We start from the raw sequence: 24,157 nt of genomic DNA, 5'->3' as shown, positions 1-24,157 counted from the left end.
TTTTTTCACGGTTTACGTGTGGACATTAGCTGAGGTAAGCTAACCATTTCGCTCCGTCTATAAACACATATTAAAAGCTTAAACAATGCTTTTATATAAAAGTCGCTCCGAGTCGCTCGGCACCAAACGCCATAGTGAACTAGTCGCTCGTAAAGTCGCCCGGCGCTAACTGAGTTAACACCATGCAGGAATATACGGTCAAGAAAAAAATATATGATCTGAATATTTATTTTGACCTATTTAAATTATCGTTTAAATAATCGTCCGATTAATCGATTATGAAAGTAATCGTTAGTTTATCTGTGTCATTTGGCTCAATCCACATTCAGAGGATTTAAATGGTTATGTTGGTTTTGCACTTTTAAGTTAGACAGATTCTCAACAGGGGCAACCACAGACCTGATGGTCATGCTGGCCCTTTTGATTCACTTGTCAATTCCATGTGGGGACTGGGGAGCAACCCTGGTGTGGCCTTGCAGGAGGGAGTTGTCATTCAGCAACTGCTAGTGGCAGTCTGGAGACTGATCCTTTATCCAGGCTACCCAGGGTGTTTGTAATGCAGCAGACATGTTTGTCTGAAAGGACAATTGTTCCGTCTTTATATTTTCTTGATAGTCAGTGTGCCTCAGCCCTCAACATTAAGTTTAATTATGACGCAACAATGTCATTAAATGCTTTAGAGCGTGATCAGGGGCACCTGAATAGGACACTGGGATTTATTTGTTTTTTGTCACTCACTTTCAGTTGTTATAGCAAATGTTTTTTTTTTGTTTGTTTTTTTGAGCGGTGGTCACACCGTCGCCTATACGTGGCCGTGTGTGTGGGTATGCGTGCGTGCGTGTCTGTCTGTCTGTATGTAGCCTGCAATACCTTTTCTGACCACACATGTTAAGGGAGGGGTGCTGTTTGTTCAGGCCAGGCACACTCACATTCACACACACACACACACGCACGCATGCACGCTAGTGATGCGCGGGCTAGTGATTTTTATGGACCGCGGGCCCCCGCAATTTTAATTATCTGACCCAGCCCAGCCCAACCCGCAACAACGCATCAATTTTCACAGCCCAGCTCAGCCCGCGGCCCGCCGTCATTAAATACATGTCAAATACGTCTTTGAATGTGGATTTTTAAGGCAGCTGTGCAAAAACAGAAAGAAGAAACGTTGAGCATTGATTTAGAGCACATAGCCTAACAGTGCAGTGCAAGAGAGCCATACAAAAATATCGTTCGAACATTTAAAAGCAATGAACCGTTAATTAGCTACATGACGGCATGAATGCTTATTTTAATTGATAACACTCCTGTATGAGTATGACTATACACACGGAACACAACTACTGTATCATAGAGAGATGAGGATCGAGTCACAAGCCTATTAGTCAATGGCGCACCGCGCCGAGACACCAAAGCAACAGCTCTACGCCTCTCAAAATAATTTGTTGAGAAAATATTATTTCCTACAATCTATGCTCTCACCGCAGCACGACAGCATCCAACCTGCAAAAGGTAATTAACCAGCTCCTTACCTATATCTGCTGCGGAGGTGCAAAGTTTATCAAACTTTCAAAGGGTGTACGTTGTTTAAGTCAAAGAAGCATTGTTTTCATATCATAATATGAACTTTAGTTTAGTCAAAAGCTTGTACAATCCAAACTGGTCCACACGTGAGTTGTTCTGGGTTCTGTCTTCTGTTTACATTAAGCTGAAGATAGGCTGTGTCAAGTAGCCAAAAACTAACAAAGCAGAAGCACTTCCTGCGGTCGCGGGCCGCACCGCGCATCACTAATGCACGCACGAACGCACACACACACACACGCAGCCTCCACCGCTCAGTTCACACGAGTGTGATTTCTTTTTTTTTGCAAGCCATGGAATCTATAGATCCCGAGATCCACATGATTAGATTTTCTTATTATTATTACCCTTCTCATATCACAAAGTATATACTGTCTTCTTCTCCACAGTGGATCAGATTTATCACCTGGCGTCTCCTGCCTCTCCTCCCAACTACATGTACAACCCCATCAAGACCTTGAAGACCAACACCATAGGTACTCTCAACATGCTAGGTGAGTCTCTGCAAACTGCTGGCCTCTGTCTGATTTGTACAGCATATGATTATGAATTGATTGGTTATAGATTGAGTTGCATCACTTGTTCTTTTCAGTAGTTTTCCTCTTTTCGCACCATTGTACAGAATGCCTACCTGCAACCAGAGCTGTCCAATATCTTGATATTATAATGATATTGTTTTAAAGATATTTTCTGGGGGTACTTTTCTGCTTTTATTCAATAGCACAGTTTACAAAGAGGAAACAGTAGTCACGTTTCCAAAAAATCTTTAGCGAAAATAGGAAGCGAATCATCTGAGTCGAAAAAAGAAAATGCGCATTTTGCCTGTTTCCATCCACTGATAAAATGCGATTCTTCGGATTTCAATACATTCAATACAGGCAAGTTCAATACATTTTAATTCACAACTTATTCGCTTAGTGTTTCCATTGCACTGATGCGCATTATGTTTTTTCGATAAAGCCTCAAAATCCCCCTCCTCCAAGCACATAAATCTTAATGGCAATGCAAGAGAGAGTCGGGGAGTGACATGCAGCATATCCACCACCGGGCTCAGGAATCGAACCTGGGATACAGCACAAAAGCCTATGTGGCATCATGTGCCTTAACCACTTGGCTACCAGCACCCCTATTATATTGATATTGTGATGTGAGACTAGATATCCTCTGTAATTCTGGAAGTCATATCGTCCTGTCATTTTCTGAAACTATCTGACAGTTCTATTATAGGCATTACACATAATTATTTATCCAAAATGTCAGAAAGGGGACTTGTGTTGTCTGTCTGTCTTCTCAGACTCGACTCATTATCTGAATATTTTCATTTTGGTCATTGACAGCTATATTATTTTTGTGAATTCATATTATCAGACTCCCTGTCCATCCACGCAATTATTTAATGACTGTGCTGTTTATTGAAAATAAAATTCAAAAGGATAAATAGAACTAAAACTAACTAGAAATCCTGTAGGCTTGTTTCCTTTGTGGTCATTTTGGGGAAGCAAAATGAGCAACAATACCTAACAATTAAAAACAAGAACAAAACATACAAAACTAAAAAACTGAAAAACCTTTACTAAGCTGAAAAACTGAACAAAAAAAATCTAATAGTTTACTCTTTTACTATAAGATCAGTACTTGGTTTAGAATTAAGTCATATTATTGACCAACCATCTTTTTAATGAGAAATTAAAGTTTTCAAAGGAACTGTACAACTTCAGGCTGGAAGGTAAATCATTCTACTGAACTGCTGCCGAGTATAGGAAAGCTGTTTTTCCCATACTGTACTTAAGGGCTTAAAATCAGAAGGGCTACAGTACCTCTGGTGGAATAACCACCAACCTACATAGTTAAAGTAGTCATGGAAATAATATGGGCGCTACATTACTTCTAATCTTTAACACAAGATAAAACACGTTTTAAATTGGGCTATGGGATACATGTTTGCGAGCATGTGTAAACCGAAAGCACTGTTGTACAATTTGTCCGAGTGAGAGACAGAAAGAGTGACCACGGACCTATGACACAGGCATGGGAGCGTGACTGTTCAGTTAACGCCCATGTCTAACACCAACAAACGTGACATGCATTTTGACCTTAATGCGTCACACAGTATACGTATTATTCCTCTTGGTAGAGATTTGTGCTCCACTAAGCACCCCTTTGCAGTTGTGTTACTATTTTGCACCAGCACAGTAGTTATCCCCATAATATAAAAACCCAACTGGGTTTTTTAAATCTCACCTGCACAACCCAAGTCAATATTATTTGTTTCAAATGTGTTGTTTTTTTAAAATGTGCAAATAAACAAATAAAAAAATATATTGTTTTTGAGGTATCTGGTCAAAGATATTGTGATATTTGATTTTGTCCATATCGCCCAGCCATACGCTCCTAGTTTATCTCAGGTTCAGATAATGACAACAACAGTACAGGTATCTTTGTATCTCTTTGGCTTTATTTGGTGGTTGTTACTGTATGTAGTTGGAACTTGGCAGTACAGGCACGTCATCGTGACCAGGAGACTTGGCATGTCACAGGTCATCCAATATTCAGGTCATCCAATATTCGCAGTCTAACGGAATGTTGGAATAGTATCTCGGTCCTGGTAGTCATGACGATATGTCCTGCTGCTGGCTGTCACCTAGGCAACGCCAGAGTACATGTTTTTCTGCTGGACAGATTAGATTAACAGAGAAACTATTTGCGCTAATCAATAGGGGAGTACAAATATGCTGCAAGAACAATGCATACGTTTTTAACCTATGCATACGGTAGACAATTCACATCCACAGTTTTTTAAACCAATTTTAAAAGAATGTCCTTGTCAAGACAGTCGGCAGCACATAAATACAGTGGAAGATTGTCTAGAATCTAGACTCTAAATTAAAAAAGTGTGTTCCTCGGAGGGCAGATATCTGCCGCACATTATTAGAAGATAATTGTAACCAATCAGAATGTAATATGGAAAATCTGACCACATGACAGAAATAAATTGCAGTCATTTGTGAGTTTTTAGACAAACTACTCCTACAGATTGTAAAGAAAAACAAAGAAAAATCTTGTCCGGCACAAATGTGCTATTTAGGGGTTACAGAATGACCTACGGTTATAGATCAAAAGGAATCGGCCTGTTATAGCATTAACCCTATAACCCTGTAGGCCAATTTGAAATTTCGGGCAGAGGTTCTTCCTTGGTGTACGGGGGATTGTGTGTGCAAAATTCCAATTACCATGTATTAATGGTATATTTAATATGCTATTCTAGTGGATTAATAAATAGTCATTGGGCCCCATATGGTCTTCTTGACAGCCTGTTGATTTGCCTCTACATATTTGTGACTGTATTTCATTGAGCATTTTTGCATTCAAGTCTTTTTAGTCAAGCAGGAAATCATAGCTACAAATTGACATATTGGTATTGCAGTTTGACCTACCAGTTTGAGATATGGCTTATAGAGTGATGTCTTGCACAGATACAGATTTAGAGATTTTCACACGTATCTCACAATCCCTTGCTGCTAGTTCTGAGGGAGAAGACCTCAGGCAGCTGTCCCACAGTGATTTTTCAGAAAACTTGGGAAAGGATTTAGAAGGCATCAGGTCTAAATGGTTTAACTCTTTTAGTGCTAAAACCGAATATATTCGGTTCTTTTTTTCATTACAATACTATTTTTTTTTCTATTTTACTTACCCTGAGATGCTAGTAGCAACGTGGGTGGTCCTGGCTCGTCCATCGCTTTCCAACGAGCCATGCTACATGTTGCGACGATTTATTCCATTGAAAAACGTTTAGAATAAAGTTTAGAGCCCCCCCAAAAAAACTCTATTTTTGCAAGACGTATTAAGGTTTAGATAGATACCTTTATTATCCCAAAACCGTAAATTTTCGGTTCCTTTAATAAAATGAATTAAATAATCGGAGGCCTCAACGAAGCCCTGGTCTAGCCCTGGATCCAAGCCGCCTACCAAGCTCTCTTTCCACCGGCCCGTAATCGGGTAACGTCGCCGAAACGCGCCGCCCAATCCAATCCAAAGTCACATCTTTAGAGGTCATTTTCTCTGAACTGTGTTCCTAGTGCAGCGGAAAAGTTATTTTTGCGGCTGAAAATAAAACAGCCGATTGCTAACTGTTAGCTAACTCCCTCCGGTTCACTCTCATAACACTCATTGCAGTGAAAAACAAAGCCAGTTCTGCCTGGATACCCGGATGTGATAGTGAAGGCTTATGGAGGAATGGCTGGCACTCTAGCGGCACCTTGTAGCCCCTGGCAGTCATCGTGTTAAGATAGACCTTGTGACAATTTATCAGATTTATGATGCAATGAATAAATTATTCAATGGATCAGTGCTATATAATGTGTGAAAAGCTGTCAAAATGGGAATGAACATTACATATTTATTAGTAATACTTATTACGTTAGTATGTCCATGCAAAATGGACTGGCCATCAAATACTTATACGTCAGTATGTCCATGCAAAATGGACAGGCCATCAAATACTTATTACGATAGATAGGGTCTATCCTGTGGCCTCATATGTTTTTTTTTTATAACTGGCTATATATGGCAGATACTGTACTGTACTGTACACTACATTTTTAATGATGATTTTTGAAACCTTAGAACCTGTACGATGTCTGTGAAATAAACACCAGAGAATGTGTTTTCTTTTTTTTTTTTTTATACTTATAATTTTTATCCCACGATTTTGCAACCCATTTTTCACCCAGTGCGAATTGTCTATGTAATCCTGGGCTCTGCTCTCCCTCTGCCGCGCCTGGGGAGACAACGGACTGACCTCATGCTTCCTTCAATGCATGAGTAGTCCAAGTTGTTTCTTTTCACCTGACAGGGGGGATTTCCCTGGGATGGACGTAGTGCGTGGAAGGAACACGTTATTCCAACCAGTTCCTTTCCCCTCCATCAAGCGCCCCGGCTGGCCAGGGGGAGGCATTATTGAGACCAGGATTACTGCATGTTTTTGTGAGGGTATCAACCCTAGGAGACATGGGGAGAACATGCAAACTCCACACAGAAATACAAATACTTTTTGTTTTTGATCTATATTTTACTATTCTCTGTTAGTGCTGGGCGATTCTTGCTAAAATGAGAATCTCGATTTTCCTCCACAAGAATGTAGATCACGAATGAAACCAAATAAGGGTCCATTTGGTTTTATTAAAAAAACGTATTTTGAAGTCCGCCGACAAAGTCAAGAATTGAAGTTTGTCTAACTTGTTGACACATGCTGCTACTGTATGTGTTGTAGCTGCTAGTAGCTGCTTGCTACTACATTTTTCCTTCACACGTTAACGTCAGGTTAACGTCAGATGCCTGCCAGACCGGGTTGGCTACCCAGGGCCCGCACATTATTAGAAGTTAATTGTAACCAATCAGAATGCAATATGGAACATCTGACTGATACATGGTGATCACATGACTTAGAGAAATTGCAGTCATTTGTGAGCTTTTAGACAAACTACTCCTACAGATTGTGAAGAAAAACTAAGAAAATCTTATCCGGCACAAATGGGCTATTTAAGGTTAAAAGGAATCGGCCTGTTATAAAGTTAACCCTAACCCTATAGGACAGGGGTCGGCAACCTTTTTGATATGAAGTGCCATATTTTTATTTTTTAGTTTATCTAGGAAGGGAAAGATGGAATAAAGTCAGAGAAGTACTATAGTCTGGGGCAACCACACTAAATATGACATTTTGATGTGGTGGCACACCTACTATCAAGAAAATGGAGACTTGGCACTTCATGTCAAAATGTCAGCATTATATCGGCAGACATGCATGTAGAGCAGGGGTCTTCAACAGGGGGTCCGCGACCCCTAGGAGGTCCGCGGGGATACTGCAGGGTGTCCCTGTTTTATTTTTTTAAAGAAAAAAAAATCATTTTATATATTTTTTAGTTAGTAAAAAAATGTAATTTGTCTTTAAGTATAAAAACATGCTTCTGTATCTTTTGAATAGCTTGTATATATGATTATTGTGCAATTGACAGAATGTTAGTGATAGATTGATAGTATTGACGTTCTCAGTTAATAAGGTATGTTTATAAATGGCACTGGTACGGCCACTTGTACATGCATGTTTTATGATAAAAGCATGAATATAGTATAGTATTGAATGCACAATAACATGGTATGTTTATACACATGAAACACAATTTTATACATAAATATACAATATATGTTGTAGCCCCACCCCCACCCTACGAGGTAGGGTGGGGGTGGTTTTAGCCCTGCGTTTGATCTGCTCAGCTTTTCCCGTGGGGAACTTTGTCTCAATGTTTTGTTTGTGTCCTAGGGCTGGCCAAGCGTGTTGGTGCCAGACTTCTACTGGCATCTACATCTGAGGTGTATGGAGGTAAGTCAAACTTGAAGGGAAATGTAATGACCTCACATCTGAATCGAATCCCCTTTAACATCCTGTCCATCTCATAATAATACATCAGTTGTCAGTTGACAAACCATTACTCTTTATAATTACTTCTCATCCAAATCTTCACATCCAAATTGTTTTATGAACAGTATGAAGAACTAAGGGTTTTTCTCCTTTGCCTGTTCTACATTTTGAGCTTTAAAGGCATAGTTCACCCCCAAAATGACTTTTTTCCTATTGATTACTGACGCCATGGAGACTTGAGTGCGACAAAAAACTAAAAATATTATTGAACTCAAGTCTCAATGGCGTGAGTATTCAATAGGAAAAAAAAACATTTTGGGGGTGAACTACTCCTTTAATCAAACTAGCCCTTACCCGTTCAAAGATATGAGCTCCAAAATGATGTGCAGTGTGTGGGTTATGGGATGTGCACTATGCATACAGTATATGAGGGATGGAAAGTAACTTTAACTGGTGCTTGCATGATGTAGGAGCATCAATGTAAGAAACCCGTTTCGTTTAATGGCTACAGAGATACTGTGTACCGATCTACATGACAACATCTGAAAGAGGGCCAGCCAGATGCTCATGCAACTCCCTATATAGGCCACACCCATTTCAGCCTTACTCGATTTGCTGACATTCAGCATTTTCTTCAAAACACCTTTTTTTCCCCTCCAGATTTTGCCCCAAAACTACACATTGTCATTGGAGTCATGTAATAAACATGTATCATTCAGATATTTAATTAGAAAAAAATAATTAAAAGCTAAGAAGATCAACTTACGGTATATAGCTTACACTGTGGGTTCATTATCAATAAATGTAATCGGTTACTTCAACTTAATTATGCAAGTATTACATTTTATGAACATTAGGTGGTTAATAATGAATAAATATTTACTCACCACCAGACGCACTGAATCAACACATGGTGCTCTAGATGAGCAGACCAAAAAACAAAGCTCCACGAATGCCTACTTCACACGTGCATGCACAGTCTGCACACAAACAAACAACCGATCAATGAGGACTCCTGTCAGTTGTCTGCCCTGTAATCTATGTGTTTATCATGTGGGCTTGTACATGACAATATTCCCTACCGAGCTAGCAAGTACTAACTACTAGGCCTTTTTGCCTGCCTGTATATTGATTTTATTGCTGCCTTGGGTTTTGGCTGGTTCATGTTGGATGTGCTGTTACCAGAGGGATGACTTTCATGTGTGTGTTTTTATTGGAGATCTTCCCATTAACTCCCATTGACTGCTTTACCACAAGTTTCCCGAGTTGTCCCATATGTCCAGGCTGCCTGGACATATGTTTTTTTTTATTTTTTTTAATATATATTGTTGGACCTCCAGGCATGATCGCGATCACAAAATTGCATGTTTGACCCCCATACCAACCCCATCTTTCAAACATGACAGCCATGTTTGTTTACATAATATGTAAACAAACATCATTATCATATTATGAAGAAAACATAATTGCTGCTATCTCATGAATGCGACCGCAGTTTTTACGGTGAACCTGTGCGCAACGTTGGGGGCCGATGGGCAAGGAGGGTTGTGAGCTTATGAGAAACAACTAAAATACCTTAAAACCTGGTGAAAACAGTTGCGTGCATTAGCGCAAGATGACGATAAAGGAAATCATTAAATGGAAAACATTAAATTAACTTCTGAAAAGGCTTCTAAGCCTACACTAGCCTACAAGCAAAACTGGTGGAACCGCGATCTTGCCACACGTGAATAATTGTGGTTGTAAACAATAACACAGACAATATACATTTCTAGTAGTGGGAAGAAGAGGTTATCATCATGGCCCCAAATAACTTTTACATATCTTGCAATTGACGACGCGTCTCTTCCAAAATCGGCAAGAGTGCCTCTCAATACATAGGCCTAAAGCTATGTGTGTTCCCCACACTCAACGCGCCCCCACCGTTGCGCTCAGGTTCACAGGAAAAACTGTGGTTGCCTCATGAATGCCTAAACGGATTTCCAAGCAGATTTTTTTGTTAGGCATGGGCGTGCATGATCCGTGCACTATGAATTACATGGAAGTCTATGGAGACTGGGGGCATCCTAGCACTTGGCATCCATTTTTTTTAAGCAGCGAATGAGTTAAGTGGTGCTAAGATCTGCCTGTCTGTGGAGCCTCAAAGGCACATTGGTTTTGATCCATTCAACTTCTTGTGTGTAACACTTTGAACAACCAAATAAGTTTCCGGATTTATTGTCCGTACAGGTTTGTGCCTGACTGTTCTTGCCAAACCCGATTACAGCAGTATGTCTGGTCAATGCATTTCACTCAGAATGCATGCTCACGGACAAACTTGCTGACAATACACTCCAGGGTTTGTTTTAATCGCACTAAAACATCCAGGTGTGAAGGCATCCTAAATCACTTTTAATTCTCCACCACCACTTAAAACTTGACATGTTCTATATTTGTATGTTACAGACCCAGAGGTGCATCCGCAGAATGAGGAGTACTGGGGACATGTAAACCCTATTGGTCCACGAGCCTGCTATGATGAGGGCAAGCGTGTAGCAGAGACCATGTGTTATGCCTATATGAAACAGGTACATGTTTATTTATTTTATGTTATTCCTACTGAGAAAGGACAGTAGCAGGTGAATATTCTTCAGGGATTTTTCCAAGTTTTGCAGGATACAATAAATGACATGACTCAGAATTAGGGATGGGGATCGTACATTTTCTATTGATTTCGATCCCGTTATCGATCCTGATAATCGATCCGATTCCTTTTTCGCTTTCACTATCAATCCTTTTCTATTATTGGTAGTCGTTGGCAAATTGGTGCTCATCTGGGTCACTTTAATTTGCGCAGACAATCAAAGGTAGAGCATGTTGGCTTCAACTAAAGTGCAACATTGAAGCAATATGCACATACAGAAGTCAAAAGCTTTTTAGAAACACATATTTTTGTGCCACAACTTTTCAATTTCAATAGCATGACTCATCTCTTGAGACATGACGTCACGTCAGATACCTCTAGAATGGACAAGGGAATTGATGAGCCAAAACCTTGAGTTTCGATTCTCAATTAGTCCCGAATCGGTTCCGTCTCTAGTCTACGTCATCCTCAGACGAGCCCTAAATTCTCGACCCCCATCTCTACCCAGGATGGAACGTAGCCTTGAGTATTTCGCCCTCAATTGGTACTCCTTTCATACAGGGATAAGACCCTTGCCAGTGGGAGAAATAAGCAGGAAAAAAAAAAACGCCCCCCCCCCGCCTAGGGGTTTTTTTTTTCTTTTTTTTTTTTTTTTTCAAAAAAACTTTTTGGACCTCCAACAATGTACTAGGCATGATCGTGATCGCGAAATTGCATGTTTAACCCCCATACCAACCCTATCTTTCAAACATGGCAGCCATGTTTGTTTACATTTGAAGAAAACATAAGGGCTGGTATCTCCTGAATACCTGAACGGATTTCCAAGCGGATTTTTTTGTTTGAAAGCTGTGAAAAGCGTGTACATGCATAGTGCATCATCTGTGCACGAATTCGTACACCAGCTTGCACACTATTTTTTTAACCCTTTGGTGGCGAACCGGCAATATAAGAGGTCCCACTTTACATATGGCACCGAAGAAGTTAAAGAACAACTTCTTTTTTTATGTATGTTAATGTATAGCATGTAGTTGTGTTTTCCGTCATCATGGGCACATTCATGTGTTTTTTATAGGGCAAAAATAAGAATTAATATTAAAAATTAAGTGAATTAATTACTCGAATTAATTAATTAATTATCAAAAAATGTCTGCGCACGCGCTTTGCGCGTGCGCCATGAGATCCCCCCCTGGTCAAGACTTTTTCCTGCAGGAAACCCTGTCATAGTGTAACAGCCTGAGCAAGTTCCATCCAAACATTTTCTTGTTCATACTCATATTTTAATTAGTCATCACTTCAGTGGGCTTTTTAATGGCAATATATAATTTGCTGTTCGAACAATTCCACATATTCTGCCATGAAACTGACTTGACAGTGAAGGTATTTATAACTGCTTTCTCATTTATCAACGCGACACATTGAATCCCCCCCCCCACTCTCATGCCAAACTCTCTTCTGTTTCCTCGCTTACATAAACGATTCTTTACGTAAAAGAACCATTGAGCTTACCTTCGTGAATCAAAGACTGCCTCATTTCGTAGCAGAGTTTAGTATATGTTGTCCCAACACATGAACCTGCACATTACACTCCACACACATTACATGCTCCAAACACACAGAGACCCATATACTGTACCCCACAGTGACTAATAAGGACTTAAACACTTTTGTCCCCATCACGTTGAGGTTTCAGTATTTATTCCAATACGTGTATACACATCTTTTTTCTTGGTGCATACAAATGATAAAAAAAAAAAGATTAATGTGGCATAACCACTTGAAGAGTCATGAAACACAAAATCACTTTCTATAAATATATAGTATTATATGAATGAGTCAGTTGTGATAGGGTGCAATGATGTGGTTCAATTTGCTCATAGGCTTGTGGTTTCGCTGTACTGACCAGAGAGAAACACAGGCAGTTCTTTATTTGGAAACGCACATGAGTTCTGGTCAAACAGTCACACTGTCTATGTAGACAGTGACTGTCTGTTTCCTGGTTCTCTCTCTCAAGTTGGACTTTAGGGTATAGTTTAGGGTATATATTTTCAATGGTTTTAGTCGGATATATTCAATTTGAGTATTTTAGCCATGGCTTGTTGTCTCGTTGTCTCGTTGAGAGCCGAAACCACCGTGTTTACATGCCGTGGCCCGTGATAGAACGCTGTTTGGCGGCTACTGCTACGGCTAGCTCGGCTACATAGCCGATCTACAAGCTCACAACATGTTGCGAAAGCGACGCGTTGTGAGCTTGTAGATCTGCTATTTTTTGTGCATGTGGACGTTGTGTGTGTGTGCGCACTGTCACGACACACACACACACACAGTCAGAAAATAGCCAACAGCGCTAGCGTCCATTCTGCTCCGGTTGTCCCCGCTGTAAACAGTCCAGAGCTGGAGAAAGTTAACCATGGATAAAAGCTCAGACAGTTTGTTTGTAAAATACTTGCAAATCTTTACTGGTTATACAACATGGCGTTGCCGAATCTTTATACTTTTTACACCTCCAATGGCTGGTTTTAACAGCAGATAACCCTGAGATAACCACGCCTACATTTTAGATTTCTTTTCATATTCTCAAGTCTGATAAAACAAATAAAGAGGCAAGGTTTCTGACCCATTTAAGCCCTATATTTACTGTTGTGTGTAAAGAGCTGTTCTACCAGCACATTCTGTGGTGTGGTGAGCTTCTAGATTGGCTATTTTAACACCATGTTAAAAGTGGTTCAATGAAATGAAAGCCATTACATGCAGCATGATTTATAGGGCAAACAGAATGTGGATGACACAAGAATGACTGAAGGCTTTTTGAGACTGTATTTCCCTCTAAGAAAAATTATGTGATTGATTTGGGTGGAAATGCTGTTTTTAATATTCAGGTTTTGATATCTTCTGTTACGCAGTTATGCACACATGCCTCACGTAACGCATCAGTTATGTTAGATGTAAGCTGTGGTGTCAACTCGCACTCTACTTCTGCCTTTCTATTTCCACACGTTCTCAGACATTTGGATTAATTATTTCCCTTTCCTCATGCTAACTCACTGACTGACACCAGCCTTTGATGATCTGATTTGATTGTTTTGACTTGCCTTTTCACTTAGGCAGGTGATATTTCTTTATCTCGCCCCTGCTTCCGTTTTTCTCTTCAGCTGCTCGTCACCCTTATGCCCTGGCCCAGGGGAATTCTGAGAAAGTGTCCGCCTCCCATATCCAGTTGTCAGTCACATCAGCAGGCAGGTTAGAATATCGCAAATGACAAACTGTCACCCAGTCCCTTCAATTGAAATTCATTGACATTTGCAAAAGTGATGAGTGTGAATTAGGCAATGGGTGAAAAAATCTTGTCTTTACGTTCTCCTTGGACAGAAAGTAATCAGTGATGTGGCTGACTAAATGTTAACACCACTAGCTAGATTCCAGCAGCTTAGACAGAGCTTAGGGTATATGTAAATTCCCATGCAGCCTGTCTCGCCATTGTTGGTGTTCATCCTGGTAGCTGCATGCTAGTAGATATGCAGTTAGTTAGTGTAAATATTGATTCTACAAGACCATGATGTGCTGCATGAAGCCCAGGTTAACACCTGCAAACCGGTGAAAATTATTGGCCACCATCCATCCCCAATTTCGTTATTTTGTATCCGTTATTCGTCTGGCTGCCCAGACTACTTGTCCAACTTCTATCCTTCTATCCTTCTATCTTTCCATATTTCTAGATTTTCTAGACTTTATTTTGCAGCGCTACTCCTCCCAGTTTTGGTGGCACTCACCACTTGGGCCATATGTCAAAACGACCGTCTTCATCGGGACACACACGGGTGCATTTCGCTAATAGATACGTTATATATAGTTTAATTTAAAACTGTATAAATGTATTTGTGAATACATTTTCTCCATTGACTTTAATTAAAATTGTAACTTTTCCCAAATATGGAGATGACTGACATCATAGATGTCTGACATCATAGACGACATGAGACTGACACAGTATGTCCATATATGGACATTCCAAGCTATGGGCTTAATATTGATGACACCAGGGATCTCCATATATGGTCATAAAAGGGACAAGGACTGAAAGATCACAATATATGGTTATTCGTTTATTAGTGAATTATTTTTGAAGTTTGAATGGTAAGACACTTCATTTGCAAGTGTGACCCGCGTCACGGCAACCACACTTGCAATTTCCAATTGTGTCTTTCCACTGTTTCCAGTTATCATTCCCCATCGTTCCTTGCTCGTAATCCTCTCCGCTTATGTAAGGCTGTCACATTGAGAGTGCTGCAGGTGGAAGATGCCCCCTTTGACCCTTCTATTAATGTCTAATGAAGGTTTGCATGCGCACACACACACACACACACACACACACACACACACACACACACACACACACACACACACACTGTTGCAAGTTTCATCAGCTAAAGCATAACTGCTTTTAGCTTATTAGATTTGTTTGAACAGTAATCTTTTATATTATTTCTACCAGCTCACGGCACGAGCCGCGCGACGCATTGTGAGCTTGTAGATCTGCTGTTTGGGCGATTGTCTAATTTCTCTTTTGGGTCACGGGCTAAAATGTTTGGGAATGGGAACCACTGATTTAAGGTACCGTATTTATATTTTAGAGCATGAAAGAGAAACTGACAAGAAACTGTTGCGCTGTGTTGCAGGCAAACTATACAGCTGTCAAATTTACCGTTCCAGGGGAAATCCCAATGACTCCCTGAGCACACACAAACATGCTGGTCGATTAGTCCAATCAGGTCGCATGACGCACTGAGCGCACACAAACATGCTGGTCGCTTAGTCCAATCAGGCTGCGGCTCATTTGTAAATGCCACGGTCAAGAGCCAATCGTATTTCACTAACCTTCAGGTCCACCTCCAGTGGTTAACCCTTCACTCGCCTGTTTTATTCATGACTTGCAACAGCGTATCAATGAGAGGCAGAGAATGGCTCGTTTTTATTGGATGCAAATATACTGTATACTGTATATATATATATTTCCTGTTGAATACTCCTCGTCTATTCGAATACTTTGAGGTCGAATAATTTGAGTACTAAAAATCACTATTCGTGAATGCCCTAGTATAGATCCCATACAAAAACAAAAAAACTCCCTTACTGAGAGTGTGCGTGCAAAGTTTTAGGCCAATCGTTCCAGCAGTGCCCAAGGTTAGCAGTTCACAGACAGAATCACAGACAGACAGACTCAAAGGAAGAAAAACATACCGGTAGTCTCTTGTCTGGCCTGGCAGGAACAATCAAGTTGTTTCTATGCAAATGAGAAAGTCGTTTAATAGTCACCTCATAGCTATTTTGATTGGAAACAAACATATTTTATACACATGGGTTTGGACACGACATCCACCCAGTAATCATGCATGACAAAGGCTTACACAGCTTCAGCGGGTGAATGACTGCAGCTCTCACCCCTTTATCTTTGTCCAACATTTCATAATCGCATCCCATTTAATGTATTCCTCTGCATCTTTTGAATGCATTCACAAGTACATCCCATGCTGCGTGTATAGCCTATCGGGAATCATATCCGTCTTCTGTGAGGTGATAGGTCTGCCATGTTGTTGTTTGTCACATAAGAATTAATTTTAATTAGGATGAGGATTAAATAACACCCACTTTGATGACAAGACCAGGCCCTAATTATTACTCAGTTTAGCTTACACATGAAAAGAAAGCACCTCTGTGTGTGTGTGTGTGTGTGTGTGCGCGCGTCTCTCTCTCTCTCTCTCTCTCTGTGTGTGTGTGTGTGTGTGTGTGTGTGTGTGTGTGTGTGTGTGTGTGTGTGTGTGTGTGTGTGTGTGTGTGTGTGTGTGTGTGTGTGTGTGTGTGTGTGTGTGTGTGTGTGTGTGTGTGTGTGTGTGTGTGTGTATTTTTTTACACATTCACATTTTGTTGTAGCATGTTTTACATTTTCAATGTCAACCTTACCGTCTTTGTTTCTGTCTATTGTTGGAATGCCTCTCTCCATCTGAAATCTTATCAAGGCCTGGAGGTGACTGGCAAGAAGTTTATGGTTATTGTTTTGTTTAGTTTTTGGTCGGGTTTAAAGGACAGTCTTTGTATTATTATTTATAATAATTAATTAACTATTTATATATTATATATTGTTATGCTACTTTTCAAAATATGTCATAAAATGCTTTACAGGAGAATTCAATACACATAAAACCAATAAAACATAAGAAAACATGAGAGAAACACATGTTTTTCCCATTTGGCACTTCACAATCTTGCTTCACTGTTCTGCAGTGAAAATAGCAGTGTCAAATTGCAGCATGTTGCGTGCTTGAGCTTTGCCTATTGATCTGTTATTTTTGGTGAAGAGATTTGGTATAGAGTGAAAAAAGCTGTTATATTTATTAGCAATTAAATCTTAGTGTTTTGCCTTATTATTTTGGGGCCCACTTGCAATCGCTGTAGTGTCTTCAGTGCCACTATGGACTTCCCGTGGTTACATTACTCTAGGTTCAGCTTGGTTTCTGAGCAATTGTTCTGCGGAACCTAGTAAAGATTGCTTATGATCAGTATTGATCTGTGGTGGATGAGATTCATAGATTTATTTTGGAACGATCCACTTGATGATGGTTGCCGGGCTGACCTACATAATGTACATGACCTGTTTTAGGAATTCTTGGAGAGATTAGAGTCTATCAAATCGATATCTTGCCCCTGTTGATGGGCTCCAGCCATGTGACTGATTGCTTTCTTATTGATCCCTGTCACATATCATTGCGTAGATGCTTCCACTTGTTTGTTTTGTTCCTGAGTTACTGGGCAACAGGTTCTGATCAGTACTATTCATTGATCATACATTTTTTATACATTTTTTTTTTCATTAATTTTCCATTTATGAATGAATGGCTTTTGTTCTTAGATTTCCAATGGGCAGGATCGTCTCAATATACTGTAGCTGTTGTGAAGTTAGTTGTGATAGCATTAACATTTTCCAGTGAGACAGTATTCTCTGTGATTTTCCTTATGCTTTTATTTGGTCCAGTTTCCAAGCTTGTATACCTTCGCATGATTTATATGTGCCGATGTACGAGCCGATCTCTTGCACAGAAAATACTGCAAGAATGTACAAGCTCAGAATCGTGCTGCAATGTGTTTGTAGGGCTGGGTCGGTATCAACATTTTATTACCGCGGTTTTCGTCTTCCCATTACCGACGGTATTGCGGTAATTACCGCACCGCCAAAATATTCCTATCATCGGCCCAAAATCCGCCGCTCCACAGTCCTATAAGCCAGAGTTACAGTATACTTCCCCGTACAGCACAGCGGGTCTTGCTTCGAAAGTAGCAGATCTACAAGCTCGCAACACGTTGTGTCCGCAACGCGTTCTGAGCTTGTAGATCTGTGCAGTGTTGGGTTACTATAGTAACGTAGGCTACTGGGGCTTCTCAGACACTGTACGCTGTGAACAAACCAGATGAGACGGGTTGTGATCGTGTACTGTGATTCTGTAAACTCACGTCTCAAATCGCATTGAGTGGTGATATAAACATATAGTAGACAGGTTTTAGTTACCAGACTTGACAGATAAAGTTGTAAGACCGCCGACGGATCACACACGTTCCCGCAGCAGCACTAGCCTGCAAATGCAGTCAGCGACAGTGGTGGAAAAAGTACTCAAATGTTTTACTTGAGTAAAAGTAGCAATACCACAACATAAAAATACTCTGCTAGAAGTAAAAGGCGTCGCGATGCGACCTGTTGAGCTTGTAGATCGGCCATGTAGTGGAGTAGAAGTAGAAGTAAAAGTATTGACAATTGGAAATACTCCAGTAAAGTAAAAGTACCTCAAAATTGTACTTGAGTATACGTACTTAGTTACATTACACCACTGGTCAGCCGACTTGCAGAAACTAGCGTCTAGCGCTAGTTTTGTTTTTAGTCCTCGCGCTCCGCTCGTATGCTCTGTTAAAGTGTTAGTTCACCTATTTTTTACATAAAGCTGTGTGAAATACTTGCCATTAAAACAGTGGTTAAAAATGTATTAATTGATTACCAGAGTCCCGTGGTCAGAGTTCTGGTCAGTTTCTAATGAATATTAAGTAGTTCCAATGGGTTGGGGGCCATTTGGCGTGGCCCAATCATTGAAAATAGATTAATCCACAAAACTAGCGTCATTTGTATTGTTGGCCTATTTCTACCATATAGAGCGAGGTTTCGTTCTGATCAGCTGACTGCAAAGCACCTTGTTTTGGGGAAATACGTTGCAGCGGCGTAGTGATACTGGACACAAAAAATAGTACCATGTGACAGAGGGGTCAAAGTTGAACGAAGGTTGGTCTATTTGGTAGAAATAGGTCAACAATACAAATTACGCTAGTTTTGTGGATTCATCTATTTTTAATGATTGGGCCATGAGCCCCTGCCAAATCACCGGAACTACTTTATATTCATCTAAAACTGACCAGAACTCTGACCACGGGACTCTGGTAATGAATTAATACATTTGTAACCACTATTTTAATGGCAAGTATTTCACACAGCTTTATGTCAAAAATAGGTGAACTAACACGTGGTATACCGCGGTTCGGCGGTTACCGTGCCCAGGCAGCCCTAGTGTTGTTAGCTTGTAGATCTGCTAATTATTATTATTTTTTATCTGGGCTCTATCATCACACTTGCCAGGTGGCTATTCTCAATTTGAGTTGGTTGAGCTGAGCATAATCTTTTCAAATATCTATTCAGTAAACATGTGTTGGAAATGAGCGTATTGGAGAGAGAGCGAGAGAAAACAATAAAGCTTTCCCAATTCCTCCTAATCAAACTTGTATATACTAGCTGCAAATATTCTCCTTGGACTATGATGGTATCTGTGCCTGCTGCTGCTGTTTGTTTTGCCTTATGAGGATAAGTGTATTTACAGTAGTATGTGGATGATGATACTTTGAGGACTGCTAAGAGATTTTCTTTGTTTGGTGTCTCCAGTTAACTCCAGATGGCAGAACAAAGAGGAGATTAAAGTTTTTATGTCGGACAGAAGTGCTGAAGTTATATTTGTCAATAAGAGATTATGTTTTCACTTTGAAAATCCCTGTCCTAGACTATAAAATGTAGTTCATTAAAAAAATGATATCAGTGTGACCACAGTAAAAGCAATTTCTGATTGCATCTTTAGTTATAAGATCAACTTGTATTGATCCCGTAAGGAAATTTCAAATGTCTTCTTAACTGTCTTAACTGTCTTTTTACTGATAAATTGCTGTTTATTATTGTTGTTGTTAACTCACTTACTGCCAATTAAAAATGCCCTCGAGTGGCATTAGTGCCAGCCCTCTCCATAGACTTCCATGTAATTTGTAGTGCACAGATCATGCACACCCATGCACAGATCATGCACCATGTTTGTGCAGGCTGTACACAGCTTTCAAACAAAAAAAAAAGATTGGAAATCCGTTCAGGCATTCTTGAGATAATAGCCATTATGTTTTACATGTTATGTAAACAAAGATGGCTGCCCTGTATAAAGATGGGGTTGTATGGGGGTGGAACATGCAAAATCGCGATTGAAATCATGTTTACTAGATTTAATGGGGTCCAAAAAGATTTAAAAAAAAATATATATATATATATATATTTTTTTTCTAAGTAAAAGTCGCCCAAAGTCGCTTGGCAGGGAAGCCCATAGTGAGAAAGTTGCTCTAAAAGTCGCCTGGCACTGTATGAGTTAAATTCTAGCCTCTTTGCCCACAGGAAGGAGTGGAGGTGCGAGTGGCACGAATATTCAACACATTTGGCTCACGAATGCATATGAATGATGGACGTGTTGTCAGCAACTTCATCTTGCAGGCACTACAGGCAGAACCTCTCACGGTATGTTTTGTAATAGATGTTCTTTAAAGTCGATCAGTCAACCAGACTACCTTTGCCTTTCATAGGTAATAAAGAGCTGTAGACATGGGGAGACCCTTGTTACTGAACAAACACTCAACACTATCAAGAACAAGCACACCATTCTAAGTAATTGAGCGACAGACAAGAACATGGCAGCCAGCCAGCCACTTATATTCGGTTCCTCAAGCTATATACCTAAAACTGCTTTTGGAATTTAGAGCTATAACTTTACACAGATTTCTTGAAGTTTGTGTGCATGCACGTTTCACGTTTAGAATGATTTTGATATGGTGTTTCATTTAGTTTTATTTATCTACAATAATTTGTCTAGTAATGGTATACAGAATATATAACATGCAACAAGTTTAAATATTTTCCTTTCAGTTATACCATTATAGCTTTACTAAAAAAACTTAAAGTAAATGGAGGTTACTGGACTAAATCCTACTTTAATGGAGGTTACTGGAGTGAATCCTACTTTAATTAGATATAACTTTTTCCCTCTAGTCACATCCATTATTCTGAAGAGTTAAGCTCTGACTGAATATAGAACACGATAGATAGGCCTTGTCATTACCTGTCCTAATATAATATATATTGCAATCGTTCTCTTCTCCTTGTAGGTATATGGTTCAGGATCACAGACGAGAGCATTTCAGTATGTAAGGTAGGTCCCTTTTATTTTAGCTACACAAAATATATTTTTGGTTTAAATTCAAGGGGTCTGAGGAAGAGCCATGCGGCTCGAAACGTTACCACAGTAAAGCTTTATATTGGGAACTGCAAATTTGGTGTGCAGACTTTTTTCTCTTTTTATTGTTGATTACCTTTAGTCCAGCACCCAGCCTATATGGCTCTGGATGTGCATGCTCTTTTTAGCTGTTTGTCAGCTTTTTTCTCCATTAAATTCAAGGGGCTACAACAAATTGTGGAACCATCTGTAACGGCTTGGGACTCCTTAATCGCTGCCTTCCATACCCTACTGTCTAGCATCAGGGTCTTAGTTGAGCCAGTGTTGTTAGCTCCGCTGTAGTGCCGCAGTGTATCTACCTAGGTGCTGCACCTCTTCCCTTTCCTGCCTGACCCTGAGTTGGCTCTCACAGTGTCAATTTGTTTGCCACCAGTTCCGGGTGCCTGGTGCAGTGCCCAGCCAATCTCATCCTTCTCTCTCTGACCTTGTCTGTGACCCATGGTAGGCCCCCGTTGAGGTCCACATTTCTCATGTGGTCTGCCCATGTGACACCGTGTGCCATTATTGTGGGTTCGCCTGAAAGGCGAGAACGCTATGTTATCTTCATTATTTATTTACCAAGTTCCGACGCAGACAGTACAAAGGCAGGGCCCTTAGCCAATGAGGTGCATTTGGCAGAAAAACATCAGGGAGTGGTGTTAGCTGAGTATTGGTTGAGCTTCACATGACAGTTTGCACGCTGCAGAATATAGTCACGTTGTCAAACATAAGAAATGAAGGAAAAACAACGATTTGTTTGACTAAGAGTTTTTATTTGAGAGAGATTTTTTTTTGTAATGATTTATTTACGAGCGAGCCCACACTGTTTCGTAGGAACAGTACTTCTAGTTATTAACATTATTGTGTAGACTCCATCCAGGGCCCTTGCCTGTTGTCCATGGCTCGGCCCCATACAGCAGCTACGAACAGCCGCCTCTTGAGGTTTTCTCCCATGTCAGATTTCCAAACACTCCTCATCCCATGCAGGGATCTAGGCAAGTGCCCTCCCGACCATCAGATACTGTTTTGTTGAAGCAGTCCAGTCCAGTTTTGCATAATTGGTGGCGATAATGTACATTTTTTCTGTGTATCTCTCTATCTTGGAATCTCTCGCTCACCTCTTACGCTTTTGTTTTTCTACAATGTGCGTGCGATCGTGCTTGCATGCATGCATGCGCGTGCGTGCGCGCCAAAACATTGCAAGGCAACTCCTATCTGCATACTAGATGTTTGGACAGCATGTCTCTCCCCTGATGCAGACTCGTATACGCAGGGACATATCCTCCCTTGGCGTTTGATGGGATTATCTGTGCTTTTCTAGTAATTGAGTTCAATTCAAAGGCAGGGAGCCAGTGTTGATTCAAAAATTACAAGTGTTTGCATGCAAATCCTGCCACTGTGTGGCAGGTTCATGGATTTAATAACTGTTGGTTTTGGCAATGGATGAGCAAGAATGGTCATATGGTGTGAGTATAAATGCATGTTTGAATTTGCATTGACAGAAAGGACCATGTTATGGGCTTTGAATACCAACATGTATTGTTGTTCAAAGTAGGAGTCTCCATTTTGTGTGTGTGGGTATGAAAGATCACTCAATGGCTGGTGTATTGACAATAATCTCTATCTTTCACTTCACTTCTTTTACTTTCATTGCATATTGTGCAGGCCAAGCTGCTCTGCTTAAAGTTGCTCTTTGGAGAGAGGAGATTGCAGACTGGAGTCCTGTCGGCTATTTTGTGTGTGTGTGTGTGTGTGTGTGTGTGTGTGTGTGTGTGTGTGTGTGTGTGTGTGTGTGTGTGTGTGTGTGTGTGTGTGTGTGTGTGTGTGTGTGTGTGTGTGTGTGTGTGTGTGTGTGTGTGTGTGTGTGTGTGTGTGTGTGTGTGTGTGTGTGTCACATGCACAGAAAAACAAATCTATAAGCTCACCAAATATGAAGAAACTATCCTAAAATCTAAAGAACTGTCCGACTTGTGAGAGAGAACCAGGAAACAGACAGTCACTACACAGTGTGCTGCTGACGGAGTCTCTGCTCTCACTCTGGTCAGCAATGCAACTGCAAGTACAGTGAAACCACACCCCCCGATACAAATCTATCCACGAGTTTCCAACGCCCCATAGTGCATTGCGCAGACGCTGTACCGAGCTTCCGGCGCCCCAGCGGAGTGTGATCTACAAGCTCACAACGGTTCCATCTGCGACGCGACGTGAGCTTGTATGTCTGCTGTTAAACCGGAAGTGTGGTCCAAACAGGTCCAAATAGTCTCCAGTAAACTCCCGCGGAAACAGGTGGATATAAAACAAACATAGATATTAACTAGAAGTACTGTTCCTACGAAACAGTGTGGGCTCGCTCGTAAATAAATAATAATTAAAAAAAAACTCTTAATCAAATAAATTGTAGTTTTTCCTTCATTTCTTATGTTTGCCAAGGTTACTATATTCTGCAGTGTGCAAACTGTCATGTGAAGCTCAACCAATACTCAGCTAACACCACTCCCAGATGTTTTTCTGCCAATTGCACCTCATTGGCTAAGGGCCCTACCTTTGTATTGTCTGCGGCGGAACTTGGTAAATAAATAATGAAGATAACATAGTGTTCTCGCCTTTCAGGCGAGCCCACAATTAGATATGCCTACGTCACCCAGTAAGGGCAACAGAGTGAGCAAATATGTAATGAGTGGTGCCAAATATTTCTTTTCTACCCAGAAACTGGAAGTACACAGAAATAGCTACAGAAAGAGCAGAAAGCTCTGAATCCACAAGCCTATGGGCAAACTGAACCATATCATTGCTCCCTATCACAAGTGACTAATTGATATAATATATATTTATAGAAAAGGTGATTTGGGGTTTCATGTCCCTTTAATCCCTCTATTCTCAGTAAATCGGACCTGACTTGGACCGTTTTTTCTTTTTTCTTTTTTTTTTTCGGTCTTCACC

At 40.4% G+C, this 24,157-nt stretch overlaps 1 protein-coding gene across 1 annotated transcript in view; it reads left to right on the top strand.

Annotated features, from left to right (window-relative positions):
* Positions 1-24,157, top strand: part of uxs1 (UDP-glucuronate decarboxylase 1) — a 62,133-nt gene that overhangs the window by 28,857 nt on the left and 9,119 nt on the right. The window contains exons 7-11 of the mRNA XM_080753170.1: positions 1,968-2,072; positions 7,895-7,954; positions 10,439-10,560; positions 20,347-20,466; positions 21,111-21,154. Of these exons, the coding sequence (XP_080609296.1) occupies positions 1,968-2,072; positions 7,895-7,954; positions 10,439-10,560; positions 20,347-20,466; positions 21,111-21,154 (451 nt within the window). The remainder of the gene's footprint in view (positions 1-1,967; positions 2,073-7,894; positions 7,955-10,438; positions 10,561-20,346; positions 20,467-21,110; positions 21,155-24,157) is intronic.

The sequence above is a fragment of the Nannobrachium achirus genome (assembly GCF_963921795.1).
Source record: "Nannobrachium achirus genome assembly, chromosome: 22".
Lineage (NCBI taxonomy): Eukaryota > Metazoa > Chordata > Actinopteri > Myctophiformes > Myctophidae > Nannobrachium > Nannobrachium achirus.
Note: the sequence above shows the minus strand (reverse complement) of the source record. Positions and strands in the feature narration are given on the sequence as shown.